The 12797-nt window shown below is 52.3% G+C and overlaps 3 protein-coding genes and 1 non-coding gene across 4 annotated transcripts; 1 reads left to right on the forward strand and 3 right to left on the reverse strand.

Annotated features, from left to right (window-relative positions):
- Positions 1-688: 688 nt before the first annotated feature.
- On the reverse strand, positions 689-7148 carry HMPREF1120_01719 (sensor histidine kinase/response regulator). The gene is made up of 3 exons (XM_009155743.1): positions 6467-7148; positions 2640-6408; positions 689-2574 (listed from the first exon to the last, which is right to left on the reverse strand). The coding sequence occupies exons 1-3, from the start codon at positions 6502-6504 to the stop codon at positions 2542-2544; spliced, it is 3840 nt and encodes a 1279-aa protein (XP_009153991.1). The 5' UTR covers positions 6505-7148; the 3' UTR covers positions 689-2541.
- Positions 7149-7986: 838 nt separating this feature from the next.
- Positions 7987-9915, forward strand: HMPREF1120_01720 (uncharacterized protein; the record flags this gene model as incomplete). The annotated part of the gene is made up of 1 exon (XM_009155744.1): positions 7987-9915. One exon carries the CDS (start codon positions 7987-7989, stop codon positions 9913-9915), a length of 1929 nt encoding a protein of 642 aa, XP_009153992.1.
- A 193-nt stretch (positions 9916-10108) lies between these two features.
- HMPREF1120_01721 (ankyrin) lies at positions 10109-12681 on the reverse strand. The gene is made up of 2 exons (XM_009155745.1): positions 12017-12681; positions 10109-11954 (listed from the first exon to the last, which is right to left on the reverse strand). Exons 1-2 carry the CDS (start codon positions 12412-12414, stop codon positions 11444-11446), a joined length of 909 nt encoding a protein of 302 aa, XP_009153993.1. The 5' UTR covers positions 12415-12681; the 3' UTR covers positions 10109-11443.
- On the reverse strand, positions 10521-10640 carry HMPREF1120_09271. Its single transcript, XR_634390.1, has one exon. It is a non-coding gene; the product is annotated as a 5S ribosomal RNA (ribosomal RNA).
- Positions 12682-12797: the final 116 nt, after the last annotated feature.

Consider the following 12797-nt stretch of genomic DNA (forward strand, 5'->3'; position numbering starts at 1 on the left):
CATTGTCATTGGAGCGAGGCATGGCGGAAATACAATACACAATGCCGCGTCAGATATATATGTATTCCCACAGTCTCGGTTGTTTCTAGGGATTCCGGAATGAACATTCAAAGCTGGAGCACTGTCCCTAAGGTTTTTGCGCCTCGAAAGCGGCCCAGCCCCATTCCACTTACAGTACAAGTGGTACACCGTCGTAGGGCCCCAAACCGCCGCGCCGAAAAGAGTATCCGGCCACACAGTGACTCCGCCGACCCGATAAATAAGATAATGAGGTTCCAAAAGGGAAAAATTCGGGCGGTGTAGTGGCGGCTCGTTTCATCTCCATACTAGTGCGTCAGTGGTCCGTGTGTCTGTCTCTCCAGCCTTATCACAGTATGCAGTGGTACATACTAGTATACCTGATTCAATGCGAAACTGTCTCCTTGACCCTTGGGGCCAACAATGAATATAGGTCTGCCTTGTCCACACCGCTCCATAAGGTATTTGCAGAAATAGTGGTCGGGTCACACCACGATCCATAGGTATCAAACTCCAGGATGGTACAATAATGGGCTTTGCAATTCCTCATATGGCCTTCCCTTTCCCCAGTCGTGACCCGCCCAGCAGACTCTCAATTTTTGATCACTCGGAGCACTGCACTCTAGCTGAGGGAGGTACTGTATGCCATTCTACGACGACTACGAACCTACCCTATCCTCAATATCTACTGGCGCAGTCTTTGACAAGTTGTGTTTTTGTTGCATCTTCAAACATCGATACAAAGTACCCATACCAATGCCCCTCCTCCTGCTGGATCTTCCCCCAGAAATCCGCCTCCAGATATGGACTCAGTCATCCAACCCACGCAGATCTACCCTTGTTCGTGTGCGGCCGCAGAATCATAATCAAATCCACCATCGAAACTTGAATCAGGAGCAAAAGAATCAAAACCTACTTCGCTTCGTCGCTCTGTAGGAAAATGCAAAGCCACCCGCATCGGCACATGCTGCCACAACACCTCCACCTACCACCACTGCGACAACCGCGTTCTCCTGCGTGAACAGACAAATCTTGCACGAAATCCTACCTCTGGTCCAAAAGCAGGCCGAACCACAACAGCGCCGCGCCTTCATCCTCTGCAATAACCTCCGTCTCGACAATTTCTTCAAGTCAATAAATGCAACGCACCGATTGGCGGTGGGTGCAGCATATGCGCGTCGACCTTTTCATGGGCTACCGTGACAGTGACAGTGACAGTGACGGCCCCAGATCCAGCTCCAGCTCCAGCTCCAGCTCCAACCCGGCCAAGGACAAACTTGAAGACAATTGGTTTGCTGTGTCGGCGGAAACCCAAAGGTGGACGAAAACATACGTGGCCAGCGCGCTCAATGCCTATCAGCAAGGGAGACATCTGAGGGAGACATCTGGATGTGAAAGTAGCAGACGAAATCAAGGAAGAAGACTCGACCGGTAGAAGGACCGTGACGGTGGATATTTATCTGGATTAAACAACATTAAGAAAACAAACGCAATGCAACGTCCGAGACTGCAACGAACGCCGAATCATAGTGATGATTCTTCATCAGAAGAGGTGTGCTGCTAATAAAACATGATCGACCTGTTCAACTTGAAGTGAGAACATGATCTCGGAAGCTTATCTTGTCGGCACGTGCACCACTTCATCAGTCTGATATACAACTTGAAGTTGTACTGCGGTGTGTATAGGTACTGTGCAGTTCAGTCCAGAACACCGACCACATCAATGGATTTACCACGACAAGTTGGAACATAAACCCTCACAACAGCTTGCTTCATTTATCAAAACTTGACAACAATACTTACCGCGAATTTCAATCATGTTTACCTACCTCCTGAAAAACAACGCCCCATCGAGACAGGATATTGCTCGTCACTTCATTCATGATTCATTATGGGATGCCTCTTTCCCACACCCACCACGATTTGATCGCAGTGTCGTAGTGCCTCGCGCAATGGCAAGACTTCCCTCCACTTCAACCCGAACTGCACTCTCAACGGAGCTCTGAAAAAAGCAAGCCCCGTGCGCATCATCAGCGTGCGGCGCGACGCCTATGGATTCCCATGACGATGCGCATCTCGCGCGCCCTCCACGTTCTCGTTCTCGTGCTTTCCAGTGGTTAGCCCAAGTCATCGTTGAGCAGAGCCCCCTGGTGGCGCCGCAACCACACCGAACATCCTCCCCCGAATCCCCTATCACTCAATCGTGGGCAGCTAGTCCAAATTCCAGATCATCCGCGTGGTCCATCTGTTGACCTTCAGTCCTGTTGGGGTCGAGAACATCAAAGGGTGGCGACTCTGACAAGCAATCGTTCAGAGTCGTGCGGAAACACCAATCTCCACCATATCCGGCGCAAGTCCCGCCAATCCCTGTGCATCCTGAATTGGAACGCTTTTGTTCTCGTAGTCGTAACCGAGCTGTATATGCACAGCAAGTCTCAGGTGTCGAGCTCATAGTCGTTCTGTTGGCCGTAACAACTAGCATAAGCTTAAAGAAGCCAGTGCAGCCGGCACACACAATCCCGTTCAGCGTAGTAGCGTCTGTAGATCCTTGAATTTCTGCAAAAAGAACAACAATGTCAGTAAGGACGTCCACTCATCGTGGCAAATCAACAAGAGCTTACAATTGGCTTGCTCAGGAAATGGTCGAACCCAGCTTGATATGCCTCACTTTGAGCACTTTCGCTGCCCAGGCCCGTCAAGGCGATAATCGTAGCTGGCGTTTCGATCCCCTGTTCCTCTTCGAATTTCCGAATCTCCTTGGTTGCCACGATCCCATTCATTACTGGCATTGAAATGTCCATCAAGATATACTTGAACCCCTGTTTGCCTCCATGGTTGAGAACGCTTCTTTTGTACGCTTCCACAGCCTTTGCGCCGTCCGTCGCGGATTCGTGTGGGTGATTGGCCTTCTTGACAAACGTGATGAGAAGATGCAGGTTGATATGATTGTCGTCCACCACCAATACTCGTGGCTTGGTGTCGTCGTCGGCTCTCACAGAGGAGCCATCGGACTCTCGAGGCGTCGCCGACCCATTGCTGGAAGAGGGCGAGCCTGTCTTGTTATGGTCTGAGCCCGTGCCGTCGACCTGTACGTTATCATGGTTGGAATGATTGATCCCTTGGGTCTTAGCGGCGTTGGCCGAAGGAACGGTGGCCAGATCCGCTTCTTTGTTGCGTTCGACAGACATGGGAACCTGGTCAGTGGCTCCGGGAGAATGACTGCTGTCCAACAGCTTCATCCGCTGCATGCACCGTTGGAGGACCTTGGCTATCTTCTGCGGGCCGCATGGTTGAGCAATAACCTCAATGATTCGACCTATGTCAGTCAGCCGATGAATGCCGTGAGACCTAAGACTGGCTGCTTCAAAGGCATTGGTGCACAGCACAATGACAGGAATCTCTCTGTTTGTCTTGGTTCGGCCGTGTCGATCCATCAGATAATCAATCGGCGGCGGTTCAGGATAGATGAAAAAGTTCGGTGGCGGGTCGCCTTCCATGTTTGGTGCAGCCCGAACCTTCATCTTGAACCACTGGGCCATCAAGTTCCGTATGGAGTCCTCCACAGATGGCATAGGACGAAGAGTCCGGGGTGTAGGATGCACCTCTGGCTTTTCGAGAAGATGCGGCAGAAGAAGACATAACTCAAGACCTTTGGTCATCTCACGAATCTCGGCGATGAGGTTCCTGTCTGAATCGGAACTGTCTTCTTTTTGACTCTTGGGAAGGCTTAACCAGATTTTAACCTCGGTTCCAATATCCTTTTCGCTGGAAAGGTCAATTGTGCCCCCAAGGGAATCGACGATTTGGCGGACGATGCTCAGTCCGAGCCCGGTACCGGTGGCCAGCGAATCTTCTTGGGAGAACGCGGTGAATGCATGGTTCTTCATGAACTCTCCCGACATGCCTCTTCCAGTGTCGGTCACTTTGAGCATCATGTGCAGATTGGAAGAGCTCTTTTTGCGAGAGTCATCCACTTTGAGTGCAACGTCGATACTGCCCCGACTAGTATATTTCAATGCATTGCCCAAGATGTTCATGACAATCCGCCGTACTGCACCGGGTTGAGATCTGACCATCCAGTTGGTGTCATCGTCGATGTTCAATGTAAGCCGGACAGAACTCTTGTTGGCCACAGAAGCTTGGCTGACGTTCTCCTTGGTCTCTCGCCGTTTTTGCATCGCACGGTCCGCGGCCGTTTGACCGCCGCCCAGCCTCTGGCCATGACCTGACACCCCATCCGCATTAGCAGTGCGGAAGACCTGACCCGCATAGACCGCCTCAACCGCTTCCTCCACCACCACAGCCATGTCAAAGTCCTCAACTAAACTGCTGTCAGAATTAGATGGTTCTATCTGGTGATGGTTGTCGCGAGAATTGGACCTTAGAGAACCACCTTTGGACAAACTGTTGATTTTCGCATAGTCCAAAACATGGTTGACTGTATCGAGTAACGTCTTGCCACATGTCTCTACTGAAATGACCATACTCGACTGAAAGTCGTCCATAGCTGTATCGTGAAGAAACTCAATGCTTCCGAGGATACCATGTAGTGGTGAGCGAAGCTCGTGGGAGATGTTGGCTAAAAATGTGGCTTTTGCAGTATCGGAAAGAGCAAGATTGATTCGGTTCACCTCATTCATGACGGCATTGTTGAACGCTTTCAGATAAGAGATGTCGTCTTGGATATTGGTCAGTCTGTTTGGATCGTTGGACCATATGACCATCCCTGAGTGCCAACGGCCCTTGGCAAAGTCCCAGAGCGGCAAGAAAACGATTTTCCGAGCCCCCGGAAACGCTTTCATTAGTGCATTCGTCGTGGGAAAATGTCGTAACGGTGCCTTCGATGCTTGGTCTTCGTTCATGGCTGCCGTGTCGTCTGGGTTATTGGGGTTCGAGTCCGAGGTCTCGTCGCTCGAGGATGGCTTACCATGCTGGTCAAACGAGAAGCATTTGCCGTCAGAATGTCGACGTACAAATCGACGTAACGTCTGCTCTGGAATTTTGATAGGTCTTCCGGGTTGGAGTCGCGCAATGCCTAGAACTTCTGCGTTTTGGCGTACGGGTCGAGCGGAAGAGGAATCGGTGCTACTCTTTCCAGTGGCGGTAGACGAGTCAGAAGCTGTGGAGTCGTGGGCAGAGAAGTCATGACGCGCATCCTCAGCTGGTTGATTCGCTGTTGACTTCCTCTCATTACCTCGCTTGGTTTTATTGTGTGAATGTTGCATCACTGAAACAGCCTGGTTGGCGTTTTGCATACTAGAACCTGAACTGAGATTGGCCGAGCTTGCATTCAGATAGACCACTCCGTCCACGCAGAGGCAGTCTCGCAGAATAGCGGCAGCCCGATCGAAGACGCGCAAAGAATCCGAAAAAGCTTTCTCCTTTGTTGCCGTCGAGCGATCACGCGCATGCAAACGCTTCGGCCGAGCAGGAATTGTGCCTTCATGCACGACCCCCAAAGCCTGCCGCCTCTGCAGCTCACTGATCAGAACGTCATGCTCTGATGGAAGGTCGCTCTCTGGGGCGGCTGGTCCTTGATCACCCTCCTCAACACCCGTCTCATTGGGGTCTGTCCGCTCTGCACTATTGTTTGTTCCAGGCGACTCCGTGTCAACGCCGTCTGCCTGGGCCTCGGACGACATGCGGCGAGCTTCGGACTGCACATTGAACGGTGGTGGGGGTCGAGAGTCAGGCTTGATTTGAGCCGCTTCTTCTGTCGCGTCACCTTCTATAAAAGTCCCAATGCCTTGGATCAGTCTTTCCCCTCTCGCTCTGGCGCGCTCGTTTTTGACGATCTCCAAGTGCTGTACCACAATGACAGCCATATCGGTCATGAAACGCAGTTGGTCTGGTGACAGTCCGGAGCGTGGTTTGTCATCGGTCACTGTATACACTCCAATGACGTGGCCGAGCTTGGTGGTGATAGGCACCCCACAGTAGAACGATATCCCCTTTCCGGCATACGGGCGGGACTTGAATCTTTCGTCCGCAGCGAGGTCATCGACAACCAGAGCCGGGGCGCTGTATGTGGTTCCATTGGCAGCACGAGCAGTGTACGACCCAGGATGCATCGCCTCGGCGGAGATGCCTAGTCCGCGATCGATATAGGTGTTCCCATACCAAAGCTCGTCTCCGGCCTCATGCTGAGAGTCGTCCATCAGCGACAGAGATTTCGTGGCCTCAGCGATGATATATTGCTTGGAACTATCCAACAGCGTAACCAAGCCTCTTTTAGCGTTCAAACGAAGACATCCCAACTGTGCAAAAGCCGTCAAAGCTTTATCTCGAGACGATCGCGGCTGGTGCCCCTCCACGTGGTTGTCGGGTGGAAGCTGCACTGTGGGGTGGAGGTCGCTGGATATAAATGTTTCGAGCCACGGTTGATAATACCTAGACAGCAAGCAGGTCAGCGAGGATACATGTACAACGATATGCATCTGCGACCTACCTGTGCATATCACGCTCCCTAGCACCTTCGCGCGCCATGTCGAGTGTTTCCGCGAAGGCTACCTTTCCCGAGGCACGCCTCTACAGAGTCGAAAAAACAGCAGAGATGTTACTCTGAACCTTTGCTTTTCAATTTCGCGAGCGTGACTGCAAACATTCTGCGTACGGGCCGGAGTGAATCGCCAGGCAATCAAGACCCGAAGGTTGTTTCGAGCCCAGAGAAAGCAGGAAGGACCTACCAGAGCAGCGAAGCGCAAGATGTCGAGTGAATTGGGGGTGCAGCCAACTTGAACTGACAGAGAGCGACCGGACCAAGGAGCACCACCGGCAGAGTGACGGGTAGGTCCTGGTTTCTGGAATGGACGGGGCTCGGTGTCAGGCAGCCGGGCACCGGGGATCGAGAGGACAGGGATCTGAGTTGTTTACTGCACATCATCACCTTCTCGATTTCTGTCGTTCATCGAGCAATGAATCGAGCAATGGAGCGGGCTAGGCGGGTGCTGTCATTGAGTGTGTGTGCCTGCGAGAAGCGTCGACGAACCGAGAATGGAACAGTGGGTGGGTAGCAGGCGCAGATGCGATCCAGGTGGAGGGATACCGGAGGGACAGAGGAACACCGGGCAGCGGCTGATGTGCAAGGGCGCGAGGGAGACAGGCACCTACAGGAATTTCGACGGGCCTAGACCGGCCGATGCTGAGGGACACTGCAGCGACACGGCGAGAGGCCAGAATCTCGTGATTGCAATGCCGACGGGCCAATTATGGCTCGAGGCTGCCGTCAGAGCGCCGGGGCATTAATCCGCAGGCCACACGTGACAAGAGCTCTTAGTCATTCTCCACTAAACCGTGTCGGGCGAGCCGCTGACACCGCTGGAGCACGTCTGTATCACAAATCCCTCTCGACGCAGAGATACGCGAGCAGTCCTGACCACCACGGTTTACCAGGATTGACCCGAGTGGATTGAAGTCTTGTTTCAAATCTGCCAGATCCATGCCATCCAAACCTAAGCATCGAGATGTCCATGGTCCGATCTAACGCAGTTCCCTTTTGCTGCTACCGCTGGTACCGCTGGTAAATGTCCCCCACTACTGGTACCACACCACGCCGCATTCGTCAGCATTTGACCACCCACATTCACAGCCTTGTCACCACCACTGCGCATTGAGTAGTCCCCGAATGGAGATGCTCGGCCTCTTGGTGACTACTCTATTACAATAACTCACATTCCAATCATGGCGCCCGACAGAGGGTCTCACTCTCGTTCCTCCTCTACCTCCGAACCTGAAGACCACGAGCTATCGGCTCCATCATCCCCGGCGCTTCTCACACGAAGTCAACGAGACATCGCTCGAACCCGCTCCGATCATGCCTGCTATGCTACTCGGACAGCGCCAGATTCAGCTCTTGATGGAACCAACTTCACTTTTCGCGGACTTGCGGTAGGCACAGGAATTGGTATAATAATCTGCTTTTCAAACACATACTTTGGCCTTCAGACGGGATGGGTCTCTGGCATGGCAATGCCGGCGTCCTTGATTGGCTTCGCAGTCTTCAAGGCGCTGTCGCCTTACCTCGCGCTCCCCTTCACACCCGTGGAAAATGTCCTTGTGCAAACAGTAGCTGGTGCTGTCGGAACAATGCCTTTGGGGTTGGGTTTCGTTGGAGTCATGCCCAGTCTGGAGTTCCTTCTCAAGAAAAGTGAAGGTGCGCCCATTGATCTGAGCTTATGGAGGCTTTTCATCTGGGGTGTTGGCCTCTGCCTGTTCGGCGTTGTCTTCGCAGTTCCTCTACGCAAGCAGGTCATCATCCGTGAACGGTTAAAATTCCCTAGCGGCACTGCCACCGCCCTCATGATCTCTGTTCTCCATGGTGGTGCCAAAGATGACAGTTCCAAACCGGATGAGATTGCAACGCAAGGTACGGAGGAGCGTGAAGAACTCTTAAGGGACAGTGACAGGGATGAGCGAGCCAGTCAGGCAGACGAGCGAGACATTCGAGCTGACTGGAAGAAACAAATTCGGTTGCTGGTCATCGCCTTCTCCGGATCTGGAATCTACACTTTGGTCCAGTACTTTCTTCCGGTACTCCACCGACTGCCTGTCTTTGGCAGCTATCTCGCCAATACCTGGGTGTGGAACCTGAATCCCTCGCCTGCATATGTTGGTCAAGGCATCATCATGGGACCGGCAACAACCTTCCACATGCTCCTCGGCGCTGTTGTTGGCTGGGCCGTTCTCAGCCCAATAGCGAAACACAACGGGTGGGCTCCGGGACCAGTGGATGACTGGGAGACTGGGAGCAAAGGTTGGATCGTCTGGGTCAGCTTGGCAATCATGCTTGCCGACGCCATTGTCAGCCTCGGCTGGTTGCTCCTCCTTCCAACGATCAGGTATAGTCCTGGGTGGATCAGAGCAATAAAAGATCGTTTTGCGAGCAGTTCGTCTTGGACCGAGTTCCTTCTTGGGAAGGATCTCACCGGCTACTTTGCCCTTGACGGCGCCTCACGATCACAGCATTCGAAACCCAAGAAGCGGTCGGCAGAAGGACCCGATGAGCTTCCCGACGATGCGCCACCACATCACCTTGTTTCCGCCCGCACCGTCTCCATCCTCCTGCCACTTACCCTTGTTCTCTGTGTTGTCTGCATCCATGTCACGTTTGGAAGATACATGCCAATCAGTTTGAACATCCTTGCGATCCTACTCGCGCTTGTGCTCTCGATCATGGGCGTGCGCGCCCAGGGAGAGACGGATCTCAATCCAGTGTCTGGCATATCCAAGCTGACGCAGCTGGTGTTTGCCCTGATTCCATTGAGGGGCCGACATGCCAACCATGCCATCGTCATTAACCTGCTTGCGGGAGCGGTCAGCGAAGCTGGTGCCCTACAGGCTGGCGACATGCTGCAAGACCTGAAAGCCGGCCACTTGATCGGGGCGAGCCCGAAAGCCCAGTTCTATGGACAGATGATCGGCAGTCTTGTGGGCGCTTTCGTTTCGGCCGCCATCTACAAGCTCTATGTTTCGGTCTACCAAATCCCAGGCGAGCTGTTTGAGATTCCGACGGCGTATGTATGGATATTCACCGCTCGATTGGTCACGGGGAAGGGCCTGCCACCAATGGCATGGCAGTTCGCACTTGTGGCTGGCGTCATTTTCGTCGCGACCACCTGCTTGAGGATATACCTTTTGGCCCACGGCGAGGAAAAGGCTTGGTGTCGAGCACTCCATCCGTGGATCCCGGGCGGCATTGCGGTGGCCGTTGGCATGTACAATACTCCGAGCTTCACCTTGGCCCGGACTGTCGGTGGGATCATCAGTTACTGGTGGGTCAATTGGAAACAACGGACTGAGACCAAGGTGATCGTCCTTGCCAGCGGCCTCATCCTCGGCGAAGGGGTCGTGAGCATCGTCAATCTCGTCCTGGCCAGCTTCGGGGTGCCTCATCTGTGATGACGGGCTCGCCGCGGTATATGATCAGCGTACGTCCCGGGGTGATGTCAGGCACGACGAACGAAATTTAACGAAGAATGCCGAATGGAATGAGAGTGATATATCTACATTAAAAGTACAGGGCGGCCTGATGTGGGCACGATACGGCAGGCGAGTGTCTCATATCTCGGAAAATTTACACTGAGGATAGAGCTACGGTACATAGTGTGTCTTCACCATACCTGGGTACGGACGGCCTCTTTACCTCGCGTTCTAGTATAAACGTAGGTACCTTTATCTACATCTATGCTAAATCTACTTCCCCATACATATGCAAACATTTCGGGCCCATACCGTCTACAGAGATCACTGTTATCCTGTCAACCGTCCCTTCCGGCCTCTCTACCTCAAGCACGCCTCCGTCGTTAAGTGCCTGACAAATGTTCGTTCCTGCCAGTTATCCAGAAGTGCCAGTGTGCCTCAGCTCGACATTCTATTCTAGACAGACTGCATTTTGGAGTTCAATGATTATCGAACAGAGTCTTGCTGAATAGTACCTAGGTACCTAGGTAGGTAGTCCTCCCTCTGTTCAAAAAATAAACAGCAGAATTTGCGAAAACAGCAAAAACAATCAACAGCCAGGATTCGCAATTGGTCACCCACATTGCTACTAGCTGGCCGGTATTGAGCTTAAGTACCATTGAGCGGACGGGAAGTGCTGCTTTCTCAAATGATCCTATGGTCGATTGCGAGGGATAAATGTGTGATTGAAGAAAATATATACCCTTGCTGTGCAGTAGTTGGTACCTTATCCTTCTTTGAGCACCCAGTCCGACAGACGACGATGGCGTAATCGCTGGGTAATCTTGATTCGTCAACGTGAAAACGTGGATATGCTATATACCACTGCAGGTAACCAGTGTATTTGTTTTCAACTTAATCTCAGAGCGAGACAGGCAGCAGGGGAATGGATACACTACAGTTGTACATACTGCTCAGTTGTCCAAGGTAGGCACATGAACGCTCTGGGGACTGACTGCACGTGGAGATCGCCCCAGCAGCCCTCACAAGGCGGTCCTAAGGAACCGGTCCGCAACTTTGACCTCGTGGTAGTAATAGTAGGTTCCCAAAAGTACAAGCAAGATATTAGTTATTCAAATTTGTACTGCTGTGACTGTGCATCTCCTGATGACCGACTGAGATATTGGTCCAAGGCCACAGGCAGTAGTAGTAGCGCCGACCTAAGGCCTAGGATAATCCTAGGTTACTATACCTTCCTGTCCAAATACTAATAGATTGAGAGGGAGAGTGTGTGTAGGTATGTTTGGACTCCTCTGAACGGAGAAACGACCCTCTCTCAACACTTGCCGATATGCTAAAGTTGCATTGTCTGGTTCCCAAGGCGCCAATGCATCCAAGAGCAGGGCCAGCAGAGCCTTCGTCTTCCTAGAACGCAAGATGAGCGGGAGGAGCGTTTGAATATCTCACCCACCAGAAAAGGGAGCTTGACGATACCTGACCGAACAGAAAGGGATCGAGTAGAACGGCTTCATCCGTCCGGAGTTGGCTGTTGGGTAGTCGACGTGTTGTCGTCCAGAAAGGCAGCTACCTCTGCATGACCATATGTTGTAGCGCGTTCAAGAACCGTCTGCCCGAGGGAGTCCACGACATTTGGATCAGAGCCATGCTCCAGGAGAAACCGGATGACTTCAAGCTTTCCAAGCTGAGCTGCCTCATGAAGAGGAGTACCAAGTCCAAATGCTTGTTGTAGCCGGTAGGAATCCGGATGATGCTGGTACATCACGTCGTTCACAGACGCACCTTTATGGAGGAGGTAGGCTAGAACTTCGAGGATGTCTGGTTGATCGCGACGAACAGCGTAATGAAGTAGCTGCCCTGTTCGAACAGAACCACCATGGTCAAATAGCGTTTTGATAATGTCGAGGGGCGCATATTGTACAGCATAGGACAATGGTGTCAAGTCCAACTGACATCCGGCATCTGGGTTTGCTCCATGCGAGAGGAACCAAGTGACAAGGTCTGCATCCTCGACAGCCAGCCTATTGGACACAAGTCGGAAAGTGTAATCAAATAGCAATGCTCGCAGTAACTCAAAACTTACGCAAGTGGTGGCGGAACCGCCCATTCCATCGGTTTGTTTATATCCCATCCATATCCGAGGAATAGTTCAAGTACACGCTTGTCCTTGTTCACTATGGCAGCCTGAATATGGTTGATATCCACAGACACGCCTTGCCTTAGAAGATATTCGACGACGGCTTTGTGGCCATTTCGGATCGCAAGGAATAGACTGCTCCCTGGTCCCGTGAGCCAATGTTCACGATCAGAGCTACCGCGGAGTTCATTGAATATGCGTTGTACTGTAGGCAGGTCTCCTGCGATTGACGCCTCTTCGATTCTGAGGATGGCTTGCTCGCAACTGGGATGCAGCGGAATCGTAGCTTCGGCTATGTCCGTCCCGAGGGAACTGTTGAAGTCGAAGATTTGGTCCACATCCATGGGAGAGGTCTACATACAACAACGTACTGGTAGGTAGGGACGAGGGTGGAGTTAGGAAATTCCGGGGGACCAGCTGCCGCCTGATCAACTCAGAATCAGTGGAGTGTGCGTAGCCCAGCTTTCGTGGTCCTTCATGTGAGCAATTGCAGAGTGGATAGCATCCTACTTTGACAGTAGAGATTGTCAGATCTCACCACAACTGGCGTTATGACTGTAAATTTATTAAGAACCGCCGGTGTCACTAAGAAATGGAATTGTAGTGGGAGGGTCTCTGGAGAAAGGTGCGCTGCAAAAAGTCCATACCGCGGATGTCAAATGCCTTTCGGCAAACCTGCCAGACATTTTTATCGTGTGTTACGTAGGACTTGAAGATTGTCGCAAAA

The sequence above is a fragment of the Exophiala dermatitidis genome (genome assembly GCF_000230625.1).
Source record: "Exophiala dermatitidis NIH/UT8656 unplaced genomic scaffold supercont1.2, whole genome shotgun sequence".
Lineage (NCBI taxonomy): Eukaryota > Fungi > Ascomycota > Eurotiomycetes > Chaetothyriales > Herpotrichiellaceae > Exophiala > Exophiala dermatitidis.